Raw genomic sequence first — 21,973 nt, 5'->3', positions numbered from 1 at the left:
GCACTTCCACCACCTGTTTAGATAATCTTTCAACAAGAGAAATTAGCGCCTGCATGTAGTCTGTGTATCTGATTTTTGCAATATCTAGCCTAGGAATAATAAGATTGTCTGCTGGTGGCCCTGGCATTCTGCGTCCTGTCATAAGCTCATGTGGAGTCAAGTGGGTATCAGACCCAGGTGAATTTCTCATTGACATTAGAGCAAGGGGTAGGGCATTTCAGTTTGGTGCCTGCCATGATTTTAGCCATTTTTCATTTCAGAGTCTGGTTAGCGCGTTCAACAAGTCCCTGCGATTGGGGATGATACACTGACCCGAACTTGTGAGTGATCCCTAGGGCCTGTTCTACCTCTCTCAGGTGTTCATTCTTGAAATGGGTACCATTGTCGGAACGGATCATTCGCGGGACTCCAAACCTTGGAATGAGGTCTCGCCTCAACCACTTAATCACGGCCTTTGCGTCTTCTCTTGCTGTGGGGATGGCTTCCACCCATCTGGTGAATCTTTCCACCATTACCAACAGGTACCTTTTTCCTTCCACTCTGTTGTCCTGTCCCATGTCCGTGAAGTCTATGCAAACGTCTTGAAATGGTGCATCAGGTATTGGGAAGCTACCTATCACTGCTCCAAGTGACACTTTGTTGTTGTATTGTTTGCACACTTCACAGCTCTCTGATGTCTCTCTTGCCATGTCCAACATGTGTGGATGCCACCATGCTTTCTCAACTGATTTTGTGACACTTTTCCATCCTCCATGAGCCTTCTCATGCTCTTCCCTTAAGATTGATCTGAGGAGTTTTGCAGGTCCCACTGTTTTTCCTGTGTGAGATCTCCAAATCCCATGATGGTCTCGCCTTGCTCCCTGTCTGCTCCATACATTCTGTTCGTAGGCGCCTGCTGCTTCTTGCAACTGTCTTACTGTGTCTGTCGTCAATTCCTCCTGTCCTTGAGTGGCTCGTTGCACCATCTGCTGGGCAGTGTATCCTCCTGCATCCTTTGCTGCTTGATCAGCCCGATCATTTCCTTCACGCACTCTGGTGCTTTCTCTGCTGTGACCTTTGCACTTCATTATTGCCACTCGTTTGGGAAGCTGGATTGCATAAATTAACTTCTGTACTTCAACCTTGTGTTTGATGGGCTCATTTGAGCTGGTCACAAATCCTCTCCTCATCCACTGTGGTCCATCAATGTGTGCAATCCCATGTGCATAGGCAGAGTCTGTGTAGATGTCCACATTCTTTCCTTCACTTAGTTGTAGAGCTCTCCTCAACGCCCTAAATTCAGCTAGCTGTGCTGAAGCTTCATTGGGACCAAGTTTCTCTGCTTCCATTACTTCATGTCCTCCTTCTGTGTCTTGTTTCACCACTGCATAGGCAGCAGTGTTTCCTTCCTTTGGGTCCTTTGACCTGTAGCAGCATCCATCAGTGAACAGGGTGATTTTGTTCCCCTCCAAGGGTGAGTTTTGCAGGTCCATTCGGACTTTGATCTGTTTGGCTGCTCTATCCTCACAGACATGTGGTTCTCCAAGACCCTATTGTAGCCATATTATTTATAGCTTATGTAATTGGAGGTTGTATTTAGCCTGTATCTGCCATTTACTATTGTATTTAATTTCCCCCTTTTCAGAACCACACACACTCTTGGTTAACACAGTTGTCAAGCCATACACTGTGCTGTGCCGTTACTGCTCTATGTGAATCATTGTCATTAAACAACCTCAACTGGAATCCTACCGGACTGTCATCTGTGCCCTTACAAGCACCTGGGAGCAGGGGCGGTGTGTTCATTAGGGCGATATGGGCGACGCACTGCCAAACGGGAAAAGGAAGGGATTTTTTTTCTAATCAATTATATCACGGCAACAGTAGTTATCAGTGTTCTAATCTAGACGTCTGATCTGCCACTAAATGTCCAATCAGGCTAAAGTCGTGCTTCAAATGGCCCCGCCCCTTTTGGGGCGATTTCAGTCAGGTTGAAAATCGCCCCAGAAGTCTCTCATAGACTCTCATGTAAAATCTTTTTTTTTCAAATATCAGAGCTTTCAATACAATCTCTATGGGTTCCGGGAGGGCTTGCACTTACGCGCTTTCGTCATACGTAACATAACCATGAACGTAACTAAGAAAAGAGCGGGTAGCAGCGTCAATCAATTCACGTACTACTGTCAAGATGGCTAGCGTTCAGTGCAACTCGATTGTCTCTTTGAAAGAAGTTCCTTTTTGTCGGCGAACAAATCAAGATAAATTGGCAATGAAACAATTAGGACCTCCCAGATCAAATTTAATAATTCAACAGGTTTCTACTAAAGGGGGAAAGTCCTACACCCGAGGATTTTCCAAAAATTGGTACGAACGAAAAACCTGGCTAGCAGGCTGCGATGTAGCTAATGCAGTCTTCTGCTACCCCTGCTTACTCTTTCACCCTGAAGGCGGCACGGCAGACAGCACCGCTTGGACAGCGACTGGTGTAACGGACATGCACCATCTTTCAGAAAAGATTAAGAAACATGAGCTGTCAAAGACCCACATGGATAGCTGTTTGAGATTGTCTGCTTTGGGGAGAGTGAACATTGCCACTCAACTGGATGAGGGATACAGGCTAGCTGTCCGCCGCCACAACGATGAGGTTAGCAAGAACCGCCACATCCTCAGCCGGCTAATCCAGTGTGTGAAGTAAAAAAAAAGTTTTAAAAAAAACATTCTGTTCATGTTCATTTTTACTAATCTATACAATTGGCCAGAATATGGTTGTTCATATTTACAAATCTATACAATTGGCCAGAATATGGTTGTTCATTTTTACAAAGCCATACAGATAGCTGTGTTTACCTTTTCTAGAAATTATTTTCAAATTCTGTTTTCAGGCAAAATGTCTATCACTGTTCATTTTCACAAATCTATACAAGAGGGCAGAATATGGAAGTCTATGAAAATTTCTTATTACCAATAACTTGCATCAATGTTTTCAGTAGCCTCTATCAAAAGCTCCTGCTTGCTTGTTGTGAATTATGCTCAGGTGCACATATTTCCAATTCAACCATGAGGCCTTTTTGAAGCAAGTAATGTGTATATCAGAATTCTTTAGTTAAACTTAGCAGCACCTCATCATTCTGGTTTGGTCTTCAATGTGTAAAGCCAAGATGCCCAGACCACACTAGGTCAAGCCTCACTTGTTCATTCCCCTATTTGGGACAACGTTACTTTGCTTTTATTAAGTAGCACTTTGGTCATATCCTACATTCCACAAAATGTAGTTCTAAAGATCCACTTCAGTGTTGCCAGATCTCGCGAGACAAATAAGCAACCAGGCCTGTGAAAAAAAGCCCAAAACTAGCAACTTTTTCTACGGAGCCCCCCTAGGTTCTGGGTGTAGGTCACCTAAATCATCAGAAAAATTGCCCCCCCTGAGAATTTTTTCAGGAGCAGCCACTGCCTGGGAGAGAACACATAGTGCTAAGTAAAACCTAAACCTACAGAATATACAGTCCACCAGGTCCTCAACTACAGATAGGCCTATATATGTAACATTTGTTACAACTGTGTTATTGGTTAAATGTGTTAAATGAAGTCACACAAACGACTTCTAGGATGGAAGTTTCAGACTTAATGTATTCAGTGATGATAGAGCAGCGGAATTAAATTCAGGTTGAGTCGTCAGGCAATAATTATACTACCATGTGTTTGTCTTTAGGGCTCATTCCTAACCTTTTGAAATATTGGCTGAATATTGCTAGAATAAAAAGTTATATCAAAGGCAAGCCATGCACTTCCTGTCATTCACTGGGATTAGTCCAAAAACTCCTCCTACACTGTCACGCGCATGATAATGCGGCGTTCATCTCCGACTTCCGATTTTAGTGCGTTCAAGACAACTGGGAACTCGGGAAAAAAAACATCCCGACTGGGAAAAATCGTTTTGGACGGTCATTCAACTCGGAATTTTAATTTAGGAACTCGGGCCTCTTTCTAGAGTTCCGACTTTCCGACCTGAAGAGCACAGACGTCATGATTTTACCTCGTATTTTCCGAATTCCCAGTTGTCTTGAAAGCACCATAAGAGTAGGCGCCCAATCTCATGGTTTCAGAGTGCGTCATTTCAGACAAACAGTGAACATGGCGGGTCTAGTAGCAAAGAAGTGCATCACCCCTCTTGTTGTGATCAAAAGGCTCTCTTACCCGGAATATAAAGCCCAAGCCGCCTACCACGAGAAGGTAAAAATAACCTGTATAACTAGCTGTGGTTGATAGCTGATAAATTCAACCAAGTGTGACTGTTGAGGTCGTAAACTCGCCCAACGTGAATGGCTTGGTAGCTAACGTTTGACAACTAGTAGGTTAGCTACCTACATTAGCCGGTAACTAAACTTGCCCAGAAGCAATGGTAGCTACGCTAGCTAGGTTGCATTGATTATGTATTTGTTTAGATTTGTCATACAGTACACTAGTTAGTTGAAATATATTCATTAAAGAATGCGGTAGCTTAGGTAACAACATGCGTCACACGCCTTGCCTAGTACTGTTAACTTAGATACAGTTAATTAGCTAAGGTTACCTTTACAGTCTAAATAACATGTTAGAAGATCGTTTTTTTATGGTAATTTTTTCTGCCAATGCAATGTTCATGTACAGCAGCATGTCGGTGAGGCTGGTGTTATTTGAAGGTTAATCTGTTACTTCCTGAGCTGTTAGCTATTTCCACAGTTGTTTTGTTAACAGGTACCTAACTAACTCATTTAGTTACGCTAGGTGACATGTACTGAAGCAGCATCCATAGTGGTAGCCCTGGCAATACGCAGTTTCATTGATTCTGGATGTTATTACAGAAAGTCTGAAATAATAACATTTCCACAGTAACTCGGTTTCTGTTTTAACCTACATTAGATATATGTTAAGAGGACATCCTAGTCCTTGATCATGACTCTCCGTTCCATTACATTACACATTAGTCATTGGACGAAGGCCTCTTCTATACGGAGACGTTTTAAACGCTCGGTCTGAACATTGAAGGCCAAATCAAACAAAGTGTGTTTTTACGAGCGTGTATGCGCTTCAAATTAGAAAGCAAAAATAGATACATTGGTAAAGTGAGCGGATAAATTGCCAGAAAATAGACTGTTTGTGCATTGTTACGTCTGGAATTGTGACACTTATCGTTAAGTGTATATTTGAGCAATAAGGCTCGAGGGGTGTGGTATATGGCCAAATTACATTTACATTTACGTCATTTAGCAGACGCTCTTATCCAGAGCGACTTACAAATTGGTGCATTCACCCTATAGCCAGTGGGATAACCACTTTACAATTGTTTTTATTTTTATTTTTATTTATTTTTTTTGGGGGGGGGGGGGGTAGAAGGATTACTTTATCCTATCCCAGGTATTCCTTAAAGAGGTGGGGTTTCAAATGTCTCCGGAAGGTGGTGAGTGACTCCGCTGTCCTGGCGTCGTGAGGGAGTTTGTTCCACCATTGGGGTGCCAGAGCAGCGAACAGTTTTGACTGGGCTGAGCGGGAACTATGCTTCCGCAGAGGAAGGGGAGCCAGCAGGCCAGAGGTGGATGAACGCAATGCCCTCGTTTGGGTGTAGGGACTGATCAGAGTCTGAAGGTACGGAGGTGCCGTTCCCCTCACAGCTCCATAGGCAAGCACCATGGTCTTGTAACGGATGCGAGCTTCAACTGGAAGCCAGTGGAGTGTGCGGAGGAGGGGGGTGACGTGAGAGAACTTGGGAAGGTTGAACACCAGACGGGCTGCGGCATTCTGGATGAGTTGTAGGGGTTTAATGGCACAGGCAGGGAGCCCAGCCAACAGCGAGTTGCAGTAATCCAGACGGGAGATGACCAGTGCCTGGATTAGGACCTGTGCCGCTTCCTGTGTAAGGCAGGGTCGTACTCTCCGAATGTTGTAGAGCATGAACCTGCAGGATCGGGTCACCGCCTTGATGTTAGCGGAGAACGACAGGGTGTTGTCCAGGGTCACGCCAAGGCTCTTCGCACTCTGGGAGGAGAACACAACGGAGTTGTCAACCGTGATGGCGAGATCATGGAACGGGCAGTCCTTCCCCGGGAGGAAGAGCAGCTCCGTCTTGCCAGGGTTCAGCTTGAGGTGGTGATCCGTCATCCATACTGATATGTCTGCCAGACATGCAGAGATGCGATTCGCCACCTGGTTATCAGAAGGGGGAAAGGAGAAGATTAGTTGTGTATCGTCAGCGTAGCAATGATAGGAGAGGCCATGTGAGGATATGACAGAGCCAAGTGACTTGGTGTATAGGGAGAAAAGGAGAGGGCCTAGAACTGAGCCCTGGGGGACACCAGTGGTGAGAGCACGTGGTGCGGAGACAGCTTCTCGCCACGCCACTTGGTAGGAGCGACCGGTCAGGTAGGACGCAATCCAGGAGTGAGCAGCGCCGGAGATGCCCAGCTCGGAGAGGGTGGAGAGGAGGATCTGATGGTTCACAGTATCAAAGGCAGCAGACAGGTCTAGAAGGACAAGAGCAGAGGAGAGAGAGTTAGCTTTAGCAGTGCGGAGAGCCTCCGTGACACAGAGAAGAGCAGTCTCAGTTGAATGACCAGTCCTGAAACCTGACTGGTTTGGATCAAGAAGGTCATTCTGAGAGAGATAGCAAGAGAGTTGGCTAAAGACGGCACGCTCAATAGTTTTGGAAAGAAAAGAAAGAAGGGATACTGGTCTGTAGTTGTTGACATCAGTGGGATCGAGTGTTGGTTTTTTGAGAAGGGGTGCAACTCTCGCTCTCTTGAAGACGGAAGGGACATAGCCAGCGGTCAAGGATGAGTTGATCAGCGAGGTGAGGTAGGGGAGAAGGTCACCGGAGATGGTCTGGAGAAGAGAGGAGGGGATGGGGTCAAGCGGGCAGGTTGTTGGGCGGCCTGCAGTCACAAGTCGCAAGATTTTATCTGGAGAGAGAGGGGAGAAAGAAGTCAAAGCATAGGGTAGGGCAGTGTGAGCAGGACCAGCAGTGTCATTAGACTTAACAAACGAGGATCGGATGTCGTCAACCTTCTTTTCAAAGTGGTTGACGAAGTCATCCACAGAGAGGGAGGTGGGGGGGAGGATTCAGCAGTGAGGAGAATGTGGCAAAGAGCTTCCTAGGGTTAGAGGCAGATGCTTGGAATTTAGAGTGGTAGAAAGTGGCCTTAGCAGCAGAAACAGATGAAGAAAATGTAGAGAGGAGGGAGTGAAAAGATGCCAGGTCAGCAGGGAGTTTAGTTTTCTTCCATTTCCGCTCAGCTGCCCGGAGCTCTGTTCTGTGAGCTCGCAATGAGTCATCAAGCCACGGAGCTGGAGGGGAGGACCGAGCCGGCCGGGAGGATAGGGGACACGGGAGTCAAAGGATGCAGAAAGGGAGGAGAGGAGGGTTGAGGAGGCAGAATCAGGAGATTGGAGGGAGAAGGATTGAGCAGAGGGAAGAGATGATAGGATGGAAGAGGAGAGAGTAGTGGGAGAGAGAGAGCGAAGGTTGCGGCGGCGCGTTACCATCTGTGTAGGGGCAGAGTGAGTAGTGTTGGAGGAGAGCGAGAGAGAAAAGGATACAAAGTAGTGGTCGGAGACATGGAGGGGAGTTGCAGTGAGATTAGTAGAAGAGCAACATCTAGTAAAGATGAAGTCAAGCGTATTGCCTGCCTTGTGAGTAGGGGGGGACGGTGAGAGGGTGAGGTCAAAAGAGGAGAGGAGTGGAAAGAAGGAGGAAGAGAGAAATGAGTCAAATGTAGACGTAGGGAGGTTGAAATCCCCCAAAACTGTGAGGGGTGAGCCATCCTCAGGAAAGGAACTTATCAAGGCGTCAAGCTCATTGATGAACTCTCCAAGGGAACCTGGAGGGCGATAGATGACAAGGATATTAAGCTTAAATGGGCTAGTGACTGTGACAGCGTGGAATTCAAATGAGGAGATAGACAGATGGGTTAGGGGAAAAATTGAGAATGACCACTTGGGAGAGATGAGGATTCCTGTGCCACCACCCCTCTGACCAGATGCTCTCGGGGTATGCGAGAACACATGGTCAGACGAGGAGAGAGCAGTAGGAGTAGCAGTGTTTTCAGTGGTAATCCATGTTTCCGTCAGCGCCAGGAAGTCGAGGGACTGGAGGGTAGCATAGGCTGGGATGAAGTCAGCCTTGTTGGCAGCAGAACGGCAGTTCCAGAGGCTGCCTGAGACCTGGAACTCCAGGTGTGTGGTGCGTGCAGGGACCACCAGGTTAGAGAGGCAGCAGCCACGCGGTGTGAGGCGTTTGTGTAGCCTGTGCGGAGAGGAGAGAACAGGGATAGGCAGAGGCATAGTTGACAGGCTGTAGCAGATGGCTACAACAATGCAGAGGAGATCGGAATGAAATGAACTAAACATCTGGGAAAGGAGAGAGCAGGGCCTCCCTCACCAAAAAAATATAACTCTCCCAACTTCCACCTCAGAAACTATAATTGTTTCACTGAACCACCCGAATAAAACTCTCCCAACTTCCACTTTAGAAATTAGAATTGTTTTAAACTACAGCGGTTCAATGTTTCAAGGAATAGACTCAACTTACTTTATTCAGCTAACTAACTATGACGCCATAGCTAACTAGCATGCTAGCATCCAATAACACACAGTTTAGCACCAATACTTGGTTACAACAAACTACCAATAGTGTGTTAACACACTAAACAGATAATTCGTGTCCGTGTCTAGTTCTTTCATAACGCAGCAATAATTAAACGTTGGCTAGCTAGCACAAAGATATTGTATTTAGCTACTACAGTACAGCTAGCTGGTAGTGTTGGCTAGCTAGCAATGGCTGCTGTGTTGACTTTGTTTGAAAAACGGCGTCGCTGCGAATGAATGTAGCTGGCTAAAAGGATATTGTATTTACCGAGGTGAGTTAGCTAGCTAGCTTCGTGCTACACCCGGCACCGCCGAATACAAAAGTAACCTACAATAACTACATACAACAACTACCCACAACAACCCACGATGCCTAGCTACAATACCCAACTACAATCTAAATACATAGTTTAAGCCTTACTCGACAAAGCCCAAGCTATGCATAAAGCCAAACTTACCCGACGCCAGCTATCTGGGTGGTTTTCTGCAATCAGTAGCTGTAATTAAGTACACTAGCTACTAACTACCTAACGTTAATGCTTCAGATAATGAGGTTAGAAAAACAGCTGAATGGTAGGTAGCTAGCTGGCTTAATTACAGATACTCTTAAGCATGAAATAACATTGGAAACAACTATCCACCGTTGCTAAAAGTTACCAGTGGGTACCCGCTAGCTAGCTAGCTCTATCGGTTAATGCTTCAGATAATGAGGTTAGAAAAACAGCTGAATGGTAGGTAGCTAGCTGGCTTAATTACAGGTACTCTTAAGCGTGAAATAACATTGGAAACAACTATCCACCGTTGCTAAAGGTTACCAGTAGCTACCCGCCAGGTTAGCTAGCCTCGTGCTTCGCCGGGCTCACTCGAATACAATACTTACCTACAATAATTACCTATAATTACCTACAATAACTACCTAAATAAACTACCTACAGTATCTAACTACAATACCTACCTACCTACAATCTAAATACATGGTTTAAGCTTTACTCAACACCATATAAGAAGCCAAGCTTACCTCCTGCTAGAGAAAACACAACCTCACCCGACGTGAATACCGGCAGACTGCATAGCATAGAGGCTCTGAGTCTCCATGAACACACGGCAGTGAAAATGCCATACCTGCGCTGACTTGAGGAGCTGTAGTCAACCAACGTGTAGCTAGCTTACCATCACAACCTAGTGAGGCTAAGGGCTGTTCTTAGGACACAGCCCTTAGCTGTGGTATATTGGCCATATATCACACCCCCCAGGTGCCTTATTGCTATTATAAACTGGTTACCAACATAATTAGACCAGTGAAAATAAATGTTTAGTCATATCCATGGTATATGGTCTGATATGCCACTGCTTTCAGCCAATCAGCATTCAGGTCTCGAACCACCCAGTTTATAATTGGTTTTATACATCGGCTAGGTCTAATCCTGAATGCTGATTGGTTAAAACCGCATTCCAGCTGGTGTCTATTCCACAAGTTGCCACAGGCTAAATCTATGACATTAAAATGCCTATTTACTCTGTTCCATCTGACTGCGCAATCCACTGTCTCATCAGCCCAGCCAGGCAACGTATAAACTTGATCTCCACAATAAAAAGCATCTACAGTCGTGGTCAAAAGTTTTGAGAATGACACAAATATACATTTTCAAAGTCTGCTGCCTCAGTTTTTATGATGGAAATTTGCATATACTCCAGAATGTCATGAAGAGTGATCAGATTAATTGCAAAGTTCATCTTTGCCATGAAAATGAACTTAATCCCAAAAAAACATTTCCACTGCATTTCAGCCCTGCCACAAAAGGACCAGCTGACATCATGTCAGTGATTCTCTCGTTAACACAGGTGAGAGTGTTGACGAGGACAAGGCTGGAGATCACTCTGTCATGCTGATTGAGTTAGAATAACAGACTGGAAGCTTTAAAAGGAGGGTGGTGCTTGAAATATTGTTCTTCCTCAGTTAACCATGGTTACCTGCAAGGAAACACGTGCCGTCATCATTGCTTTGCACAAAAAGGGCTTCACAGGCAAGGATATTGCTGCAAGTAAGATTGCACCTAAATCAACCATTTATCGGATCATCAAGAATTTCAAGGAGAGAGGTTCAATTGTTGTGAAGAAGGCTTCAGGGCGCCCAAGAAAGTCCAGCAAGCGCCAGGACCGTCTCCTAAAGTTGATTCAGCTGCGGGATCGGGGCACCACCAGTGCAGAGCTTGCTCAGGAATGGCAGCAGGCAGGTGTGAGTGCATCTGCATGCACAGTGAGGCAAATACTTTTGGAGGATGGCCTGGTGTCAAGAAGGGCAGCGAGGAAGCCACTTCTCTCCAGGAAAAACATCAGGGACAGACTGATATTCTGCAAAAGGTACAGGGATTGGACTGCTGAGGAAAAAAGCTTGTCCGGAGAAGACGAGGTGAGCGCTACCATCAGTCCTGTGTCATGCCAACAGTAAAGCATCCTGAGACCATTCGTGTGTGGGGTTGCTTCTCAGCCAAGGGGGTGGGCTCACTCACAATTTTGCCTAAGAACACAGCCATGAATAAAGAACGGTACCAACACATCCTCCGAGAGCAACTTCTCCCAACCATCCAAGAACAGTTTGGCGAAAACAATGCCTTTTCCAGCATGATGGAGCACCTTGCCATAAGGCAAAAGTGATAACTAAGTGGCTCGGGGAACAAAATATCGACATTTTGGGTCCATGGCCAGGAAACTCCCCAGACCTTAATCCCATTGAGAACTTGTAGTCAATCCTCAAGAGGCGGGTGGACAAACACAAACTCCAAGCATTGATTATGCAAGAATGGGCTGCCATCAGTCAGGATGTGGCCCAGAAGTTAATTGACAGCATGCCAGGGCGGATTGCAGAGGTCTTGAAAAAGAAGGGTGAACACTGCAAATATTGACTCCTTGCAATTGTTTGAATAAACCTCTTATTGCTGATAAATAAGTTCTGCCTGATTCCTCTAACGAGTTTTCCTCAACAATGCTAAGTAGTTGCAAAGTTGCTAATTAGCTAAAATGCCAAAGTTGTTTGTGTAAGGTGAGTCAAAAGGAACAATCTCAGGCCTCATTTTTCAAGTGAATGTCTTTTAAGGGAGTATGCGAGCACACTCATTCGGTTCGGCTAGGCACCAGCCAAACTGAAGCATGCTTACGCCTTAACCCCTAGCCTAGTTAACGTTAGCCACCTAGCTAATGTTAGCCACAACAACAAATTGGAATGTGTAACATGTCATGTTTTGCAAATTGCAATTCGTAACATCTCATACGAAATGGATGATGGACATCCACAAATTAATACATATTATACGAAATGTAACGTCATACTAATTAGTTTTCTCTGATTTACATTTACTATTTTACGTCTACCCCTGAGTCCAGGTTGGGGAAAACAGTGTATAGTAACTGTATATTTTGCATGTGAAATTATTTTAATGTGATATGAAATTAGAGGGATTTATGTTTTTAGAACCGGTACCACAATTGAGAACGATTCACGTTTAGATGGAGTATTTGGCTGTTTTGGCTTTCAGAGCCAGTTCACATTTTAAACAGAACATGTAAGGTCCTTGGAGTATAAGGAGTAACTTTAGGCTCCTTTCGTCCAATAGTGGGCTAACAATATCCATGTAGCTAGTATACTGAAGAGAGTGCATAATCCATGAGAATAAAATCTATTTTGTGGAATTGTATATATTGTTTAGGCTAGCATTTCATTACTCATTCTGAACATACTGTATGAATAGCTTATATAGACAGCCTACTGGAAGCCTTTTTTGGCCAAAAGGAACATAAGCGCAGTCATTTCCGGCTGCTCCCACAGATATGTGACGAGATTTAGATTTAGGCTAGGCCTAATCAAAACCCCTATACATATCTAGCTCTATCACTCCCGTATCCCTGCACATTGTAAATATGGTACTGGAACTGACTGACCCTGTATATAGTATGCTTGCTTACTTTCTTGTGTTCTTATTTTTATTTCTTGTGTGTTTTTGTTCTACCTTATGTTATTTTTTGTATTACACTGTTATTGATAACTGCATTGTTGGGTTTAGAGCTTGCAAGAAAGGCATTTCACTGTGCTTGTGCACGTGACATTTAAAAACTTGAAACTTGAATAATACAACTATTAACAGTACCAACTGGCCCCAAACAAATTCACCAGGGCCTCATTACCCAGTTACGTTGTACCTTAAGCATTACAGTGATCGTACCAGATAGGCCTAATCAATGCATCGTTATTTACGAGCCAACTTTACTAGCCAAGTGTTTCCCAAACAAGCACATAGAGAGATAATTCGCTAATTTCGTCGTTAGACCATGTGTCGATACTGATGGGATCAAAAGTAAAGCAACACTGCTCTCGGATCAGGTTTCTCCATTCAAATCTTACCTTAGAATTATTCCACAATACTGACGACAGATCAGCTCATAGAGAGATATTACCACCTATGGCTGCAAATATTGAGGCGGCTTATTCTAAATGCTTACCCTATAATAATGCACTAAATCAAGATTTGGCACATCATTGCGCACGTTGCACATCATGAAATATATTGAGGCAAAAATTAGACAGCCTAGAATTCAATTGAATGACCATAACATTTAGTTCAATGTGATTGAAAGAACAGGCCTATAATGTTTTTTTCTTTTGCAGCCATCTCGGTTCTCATTTGAAGCATTGTCTTATCCTTCGCTTATTTGTAACAATTGCAAAGACATTGGCAACTTTGTATTTGTAGTCAACTTCATTCTGAAGTTATTGGTGGTTACAGAGACAGATAAGCCTGATTCTGTGTTTTAGAATGTATAAAGTGACGGAAGGGCAAAAAAAAACATCTAACGACGCAGTTGGCTGTTCTACGAGTGGTCTGACTGAGGCAGTCGGTAAATAAGGGTTTTCAAATGCAACTTTAGTAACTATGGTTTTGGGAAACAGCTTGGCTACTCAAGATGCATCGTAAGATGGTTCTAACAATGATCTTAACGCTACGAAGGCTCTGGGAAACGAGGCCCTGATATTTAGGATATTCAGACAGACCTCATGATGATAATCTCGTCAAAAACTTTGTTCCCAGCATTGTTCAATAGTGTAGAGAATGACTCAGCATCATGGCTATTACGTCTGGGGGGAGGGAGGTTGCAACAGGAATTACTGTTGTGGACAGTGGAGCCCAGTCCTAATCTGTTTATTTTAATTTGCCTTACGTAATGTCAACTCCTCGTTGCGTAACAGCAATGCAAGAGGCCTCTCAGCCTTGAGCCTGCTTTTTTGGGAGACAGTCGGAATGTGATTTAGGATGCTGTTATGTGAATGTTTGTAACTGAAGCAAGGAACATTCCCAAGAGGGGGTCATCATAAGCTTGAATTAAGTGGAATTTACAATATGATGTTGACTAACCATGACATTTCTTTCCTTTTTCCAATTTTTAGGTAGTGGACCACTATGAGAATCCAAGGAATGTTGGATCCCTGGACAAGACCTCCAAGAATGTGGGTACAGGCTTGGTGGGTGCCCCAGCTTGTGGAGATGTGATGAAACTGCAGGTGCGTTGGTCCCCTGTCCTCATTACTCCCTCTGTTTCACCAAGTCCACCTCACAGGAACCTCCGATGGCCTGGGATTCTGAATGAAGTCACAATTTGCTGTGTTCCAAAGAAGTCTCAACACAGATGGGATTTACAGAGAAGCGGCATGCTCTATTTAGTTACCAAGCATATGTGTTTTTAGTAATGTAACAACATTGTTTATGAATTCATTTATGTGGACAAATGTCACAGTTGAATAAAGTGACTCCTTTCCTCTCTGCAGATTGAGGTAGACGATCAGGGGAAGATTGTGGACGCCAGGTTCAAGACGTTTGGCTGTGGCTCAGCCATCGCCTCCAGCTCCCTGGTAACGGAGTGGGTGAAGGGCAAATCTGTGAGTGAACATTCTGCACCCATGACACTTAATCTGCTTCCTGTTTCACTGTTCTGTCTGAATGTTGCTCTAGTTGCGTGTCTCTATTCAAGTCTTTTCCGCCACCCTGTTTATTTGTTCCTTTTGTTACATATCATGGTTGGATGGAGTGTATTTCTTGGTTGATGGAATGTTGCTGCCTTGGCTTTCAGATTGACGAAGCACTGACAATAAAGAACACGGACATTGCCAAAGAGCTCAGTCTTCCACCGGTCAAACTTCACTGCTCCAGTAAGCCCTTATTTCAGTTTAATATCTAAGGCTGTTCTTTCCCAACTGTCTAACAAGTTGGAAAATTCTAAACCATTTATTTTTGACCTATTATTAAACTCATTTGAAATTCCTGACTGTGCCCTTTTCTCCAGTGCTGGCTGAGGATGCCATCAAAGCTGCCCTCCATGACTACCGTCTCAAACAACAGGATGGCAAGATTGAGGCTGTCAAAGCCAGCAACTAAGTGAGGGCTTTGCCAATGTTATCCTGAACACCAGTGTCCTGCACCCTACTACCAAGGGGACACTAAGTGTAGTCCTGGATCCCCACTCCACCACCCTTCTATATATGGGGCACCCTAAATGAGTCCAGGTTATGTCCACCCATACAACGGACATAGATAGCACAGTATACACACCGAGCCCCTGTGGCATTATGTTTTTCCAATCTTTACTCTAGCCTGTCATGTTAACGCACAATTTAAGGGCACTGATCGGGGGATTGGTACAAAGTAAGTCTTATTTTCAAGAGTGAAAAATGTGAAGTGAGTCGAGTGGACGAGACTTGAGTTTGCTTTGTTTTTGTTTGCGCTTTGTTTAGTATTTTGTCATGGTTTGGGGGTCTGTTCCATTGGGAACTGATTCTGATTGCAGTGGTGGAAGTATTGAATAAAACTTCTAAGGCTGTCTTCGTATCCCATCAACACTCATGTACTAATGATTTGAAGGCAATGATAAAATGCAATGCGGAAGATGTAAAACAAACGGTAGCAAACTATCAAGGTATCTATTTTGATTGTTTAGTGACATTTCAGACATCATTCCTGGTTGTAATGCAAAGTAATAAAGTAATATGTGTAAGTAGTATGGCATGTCTGTCTTTTTGTTTTAGTCATTTAAAGTCTATAATCAGCTTTTAGGTATTATCTGGTATTTGGCTACTGGTGTGTGGACTACCAGATAAGAAATTGAAGCAGTGCTGTATTTCTCCACCAGATGGGAGCATTGGCATACTTTATCCAGAGCCGTTTTATACACGCTCCGACTTCATTCATCCATTCAGATAAATGGTTCTGCTTTTATCATTACCAACCCAAACACTCAACACATTTTAGAAAGCTGCTGTTTCTTACTGTCTTCACAAAATCTACTGTATTCAACCAAAGTACAATATGGAAATTAAGAAAGAAAGCCGCACACTTTTTATACAGTTTACTCTCCATTAGTCGGCACCTCTACAAACATTTGGATTGTGCATCAGTGCATGTTTTCAACCACACCGGACTAACCAGCCTATATTGTAACAGTACAAGTGTAACAGACTGTTGTGTTGGGTGCTTTCCCAAGTTCTGGCACAGGACCTGGGTCTGCAGCAGAGCAACTGTTGTCCCTTAAAGGGCCAATCCGGAGTTGCTACATATTTTTGGACTGTTTAATGATATATAGGCATTGATTCTTGAAGAATATAACTTATAAATGCTTCATGAGCTTAGTTCAACTGTCGTTCCCCATCAGAACCCAAACTATAAGCTTGTTTTACTCCAATGTTTGTAAACGAACACTGTATAGCTTCAAAACATGGTTAACTATCAGTTTGATCTCATGGTTGGTCAGTCCTTGCATCCATAGCTCTGTCTATGAATTTGAGAGTTGTTACATTTCTTAAGCCTCATCCCTCAGCTGTTTACCAAAACAAGTAGCTGGGTGGGTGCTTTGTTCTTGTTTGAACTCCGGATTGGCCCTTTAATGGAGATGTTTAAAGAGAAAGGATAAACATTTGACTAACCAAACGATAAACACAGGTTTTATAATGCAAAAATACCTCCCTTAATGTAGGAAACCTGCTAAATTGAAGTTGTTGCAGATGCTGCACCATGGGGTACTCATGGTGAATTTACCATCTACTTATCCATATTTGTTCTTCAAGGGAAAGCAATCTCATGTTGCCCTAAATAATGATCTCTTACCTGGGATTAACACCTCACTAACCTACCAATGAATGGAAGAGGGAGAAAAACAAAAGGCAGTACTTTGTACAAATACAAATAACACTAAAACCTCAAACAAGACTACAGCATCCATAGGGGTGTATGCTCAAGTTACATAATATACCCTTTAAGGTGTGACATGGAAAGATGGCTACTGGGAAACAAAACTTAAAGTATATGATTACATACAACTGAATAGACATCATTTGGTAAATCCAAAGAGCGGTATGTAAAGCTGACAGCTTTGCTTTAAAGATTGTCACTCATGCAAAAGCATCCAAACCCTTGAGCTCAAACATAATGTCCACTGCAGTGGAGGCTGGTGGGAGGAGCTATAGGAGGATGGGCTCATTGTAATGGCTGGAATGGAATAAATGGAACGAGATCAAACATATGGAAACCACATGTTTGACTCCGTTCCATTGATTCCATTCCAGCCATAACAATGAGCCTGTCTTGCTATAACTTCTTCCACTGGTCCACTGTCCAGCATAGTTAAAATGCTGTTTTCTCCCCAGTGATCAACGGAATAGACTGCGTGACAGTGGAGTCCTCCTGACTATCCCCTTCCTGCTGGGCCTGTGAGTGCCCTGGGCCAGATGGAAGCGCAGCTCTTGTGAGTGACTCATCATCCTCTGTTTGGCCTATATGTCCTGGAAGGATCTCTGGCTGCTTGGGGCAGCTGCAGTGTTGGGCCTCACTGTCTGAGAGCTGGCATACCTCCTCCTCGCTCTGCTCAGGTGGAATCGATGGCTCGTTGTCTTTCTCTATGATTTCTCCCTCAGCCTGAACATTCACCTCAGGACTTTTCTCTGCAGCTGCAGCTATCTGTGTTGGGTTGTTTCCCTCTCGCTCGCCCAGGGGAGGTTTGGAGGGAGTGCGGAGGTTCTTGGCTGCCCTCATGATGTCTTGTTGGAGCTGCTTGCTGGAATCCATTGGTTCAGCCTGCTGCCCATTGGAGGGTTTCTCTGGCACCTCGTTGAAGAGCTTGGTACCTCCGGTCTTGTCCCTCTGGTCCACGTACATCTTAGAGGGGAAGGACGAGGGGTAGTAGGCATTGACCTTCCGTTTGCGGCTCATGATGCAAGCACAGCAGAGGATGAGGAAGATGGTGATGAAGAGGATGGAGGCAACAAGGATGAGGAGCATGTTCTCCTGCAGGAAGTGAACCATCAGGCTGAGCAGGAAGGGCTCTACGTGGGTGGACCCATCTGAGGTGGTTGGGGACTCTGAGGCGGGGCCACTGGTGGCAGGTGGGGAAGGGGTGGGGATGAGGCTTCCCAGCTCCTCCCCCTCTGCACTGCCCTCCAAGGAAATGTTGAAAGGGAGGGGTGTGGCCAGACTGGGACTGCTGGACCACAGCATCACAGAAAGACCAATCAGATGAAGTGCCATGAGGAATGTCATCTCCTGTAGGACCTGCAGAAAACAAAACAAGAACAGTGTCAGTGCTGCAGTAACTGTTGTCAATTTGCATTTCCACTGTTATTGAATTGCACAGACAGTGACAGCGAACATCTACTGCTTTTTGTGAGTGTTGCACAAAACATTGTAAAGGCTTCACTCATCTACAATGAATGAAAATATATTCGGAGTAATTTCTATTCTTGATAGAATGTCTATAGCTGTAGAGCCCTAAATGGCATTTTAAGACTGAGACAGCAGCTGAGAACTGATGAGAGGCAGGCAGGATTTAAAGTCTGGATTCCAATCATAGCATGTCACAAGCAGGCAAACACACAATGACAATGCACACAGACAGATACAGTATATGCACACAAAGGTCTCGATTCAATCAGATTCATCGAGAGCATCCTGACTGGTTGCATCACCGCCTGGTATGGCAACTGCTCAGCCTCCGACCGCAAGGCGCTACAGAGGGTAGTGCATACGGCCCAGTACATCACTGGGGCCAAGCTTCCTGCCATCCAGGACCTCTATACCAGGCGGTGTCAGAGGAAGGCCCTAAAAATTGTCAAAGACTCCAGCCACCCTAGTCATAGACTAGTCTCTCTGCTACCGCACGGCAAGCGGAACCGGAGCGCCAAGTCTAGGTCCAAAAGGCTTCTTAACAGCTTCTACCCCCAAGCCATAAGACTCCTGAACAGCTAATCATGGCTACCCAGACTATTTCCATTGCCCCCAGCAGATCATTGTTAAGTCGATGTCGGAGGTGTAAGTTAACTGCAATGGCGCTGTCAAATTGGTGAGCGGCTGCTCTTGTGGTCATTGTCACGACGCCACACCCATCCAACCCGCGTTCAAAGCTCAGAACGAGAAAGTGTAGGCTATATGGAAATAATGACACTCAAATCATTAGCCTAATCGAGTTGTAGATTACAACACACATTCCAGTGTTTAAACTTGTAACAAGGCTGCATGGAATTTCTACTAATGAGACTTGGTGGCAATGTCTGCGATAGGTATAACGATGGGAGCCGCTTGCTGATATGACAGCTCCAACGCAGTTACACCTCCGTGGGTTACTGAACTGATTGAATCTAGGCCAAACTCCTGACAGTTACTGATATTTGGTTACATGACTAAAGAGTTCATCCTATTTTGTCAATCTGCTTCTGGTCAATGTGAATTTATTTAAACAACGTCTCCTTTTCATGATGCTTCCCAGAAATACATCACGACTCTCTCATTTCCCTGAAATTGAATTTGGCTTAAAACAATCAACTAAACTTTCCTGCACAGTGTATAGGAGAGCTCCCTATAAATCACTGTCACCTATTTTTTTTTTTTACATTTTCCCTGGCTGCCACTACTCTTGCTCAACAAAAAATGTTACCCCGATACTTGGGAAAAATGCCCCTTTACAATTTTTAAAAATCATTAAATAACAAAAAAAGTGTAAACTGTAACCGCTTATTTCCCTCCATAGTTTGTTTGCCTAAGTATGACCATCATCAACATACCACATCTTTACCAAACTTTGTGTTTTTGTGTCAGCAATTGGATATTGTTCTTAGGGGGGGGGGACTAGTTACCCCACGTTACCCTAGCAATAACAAGAAGAACCGACTCTTACTTTCACAATGACTGAGAAAAACCAACTGTTTATTGCCGATGGAAATGTAATGAATAGAGCTGTCATGATTTCTTACTCAATATGTCAGAGGCATGTCTTTTCTACACAGTATATTTCTATCTGAATGTTCCACAGTTGTGCTCTGCTGAATGTAGCCCTGGAGTAGACTGCTGGCCTGGTCCGTGTAAACCAACCGACCCCCTCCTTCACCCCCTTTTCCCACTCCATCTGTGTGCAAGCTGGGCCACATGAGGCATTGCACTCATCAGGAAAGGGGGGATGGGAGTGCATCTACAATTTATCGCCCATTCACCCTCAATGTATACTTTCACACACCTACACATACACATGCAGAGATGCGAAAACACACAAAGGATACAGATGTATTAGTCCCTATTGAAGTGTTCAAGATACCATTTGATTGAGATGCATGGAGATGATCAGACATTTTTCAACAGTCATACAGTTAGCACTGCCTTTGTGTGGAAAATAATGACAAAGAAACATTTTCAAACGATTGAATAATTCAAGACTTAGTCCCACTTCAAAGTATACCTTCTTTCAAAAATAAAAGCTCTATTCACCACACATTTATCTGCACAATATCTCATGCAAATATGGGAAACCCATTGGTCTCAGAGAACATCATGTTGGTGAACTCTCTATTGAACTAGCCTGATTCCCTGCTGGCGGGCTGCTTGCCTGGAGACATGTAATGATGCTGTCATGGTAGCTAAACTGCACTGCAATGGTCATGTGAGGTCATAACTGACCACTAAAGTTAACTTATATTTGATAAGAATGTTATTAGCTAGTATTTAATCTGTTTCTAACCCTATGTGGTAAAATGTAGAATAAAAGTGGCTCTACTCACTGCCTACAGAAGTGGTCACACAGAAAAGGCTCCTCTGGAAATGTGGATGCTTGAGAGAGGAAAATGGTTGGAAAAATGAACTGAGAGACAAGAGGGAAAACGTGCCTGCCTCAACTCCTCCAACAAGTAACTTCTACAGTTTCAGATTTTAGACTGGACGTTTCTCTGACCGGCACACAAAGAAAAAAAGCGTAAAGTTTTTTGCCATTAGGACACATCCCTCCTTCCCCCTCTCTTTTCCTTTACTCCCCTCCTCCCTCTCTGGCTGCCTTGCTTCCCAGAAAATGACTGGGCTCCTGGGCTCCACACAGATTGTTCTTGTTAGGCAGTAGTCTAATGTGATGTGGGGGCAGGGGGCTTGGCTCTCCTGTCCCATATCTAGATGCTCAAGGCCAGAGTCAACAAGACTGCAGCAAACTGGCTGGAGCTCAGAGTGAGTGGAAAAAAATAAGCGTTCAGGGGAATAGACAGAGACTCAACTAACTGCAGACATTTTATTGGATGATTTGTTTGTCGCTTGGCTTACTCCCTCTGTCTTCTTACATGTACTTAGCCCTCTTAAAACATTTTGGGCCTCCTAAACAAGAACTCTATCAAGGCCTTTCAGATTGCTGAATTCACTTGCACTTACCCTCTCACACACTTTCCTCACTCCTAGATATACACATCTCCCACACTAGCTAGAGTGAAAATCTCAAGAGGTTATAGTTATGGCTAAAGGTTTTTTTGGGCCCACACTGTCCCTCTGACACCCAGGTGACTTACAGCAGACCAGCCACGTTAACAGACATGCAGCTCCACAGTTTGATCGTCTCTCACAGGAAGGGGTTAATGTTTCCTGTGTGGACACCCTGGTCTCATAGACTAGACGTAACATAGTAAATGTAAATCCGGGACACTCAAATTAGTATGATACATTATATGTACAAAGGTATGTGGACACCCCTTCAAATTAGTGGATTCGGCTATTTCAGCCACGCTTTTTGCTGACAGGTGTATAAAATCGAGCACACAGCCATGCAATCTCCATAGACAAACATTTTCTGTAGAATGGCCTTACTGAAGAGCTCAGTGACTTTCAACGTGGCACCGTCATAGGATGCCACCTTTCCAACAAGTCAGTTCGTCAAATTTCTGCCCTGCTAGAGCTGCCCCGGTCAACTGTAAGTGCTGTTATTGTGAAGTGGAAAAGTCTAGGAACAACAACGGCTCAGCCGTGAAGTGGTATGCCACACAAGCTCACAGAACGGGACCGCCGAATGCTGAAGCGCGTAGCGTGTACAAATTGTCTGTCCTCAGTTG

General features: G+C 44.3%; 2 protein-coding genes across 2 annotated transcripts; one reads left to right on the top strand and one right to left on the bottom strand.

Annotated features, from left to right (window-relative positions):
* Window positions 1-3,879: 3,879 nt before the first annotated feature.
* Window positions 3,880-15,637, top strand: LOC311127856 (iron-sulfur cluster assembly scaffold protein IscU-like). The gene is made up of 5 exons (XM_084159747.1): window positions 3,880-4,209; window positions 14,033-14,146; window positions 14,411-14,521; window positions 14,713-14,791; window positions 14,926-15,637. The coding sequence occupies exons 1-5, from the start codon at window positions 4,003-4,005 to the stop codon at window positions 15,015-15,017; spliced, it is 603 nt and encodes a 200-aa protein (XP_084015873.1). The 5' UTR covers window positions 3,880-4,002; the 3' UTR covers window positions 15,018-15,637.
* Window positions 15,638-17,255: 1,618 nt separating this feature from the next.
* On the bottom strand, window positions 17,256-18,167 carry tmem119b (transmembrane protein 119b; the record flags this gene model as incomplete). Its single annotated transcript, XM_084159607.1, has 1 exon — window positions 17,256-18,167. The coding sequence occupies one exon, from the start codon at window positions 18,165-18,167 to the stop codon at window positions 17,256-17,258; it is 912 nt and encodes a 303-aa protein (XP_084015733.1).
* Window positions 18,168-21,973: the final 3,806 nt, after the last annotated feature.

The sequence above is a fragment of the Coregonus lavaretus genome (genome assembly GCF_964263955.1).
Source record: "Coregonus lavaretus genome assembly, chromosome: 4".
Taxonomy (NCBI): domain Eukaryota; kingdom Metazoa; phylum Chordata; class Actinopteri; order Salmoniformes; family Salmonidae; genus Coregonus; species Coregonus lavaretus.
This window is presented reverse-complemented; position numbering and strand designations above follow the sequence as displayed.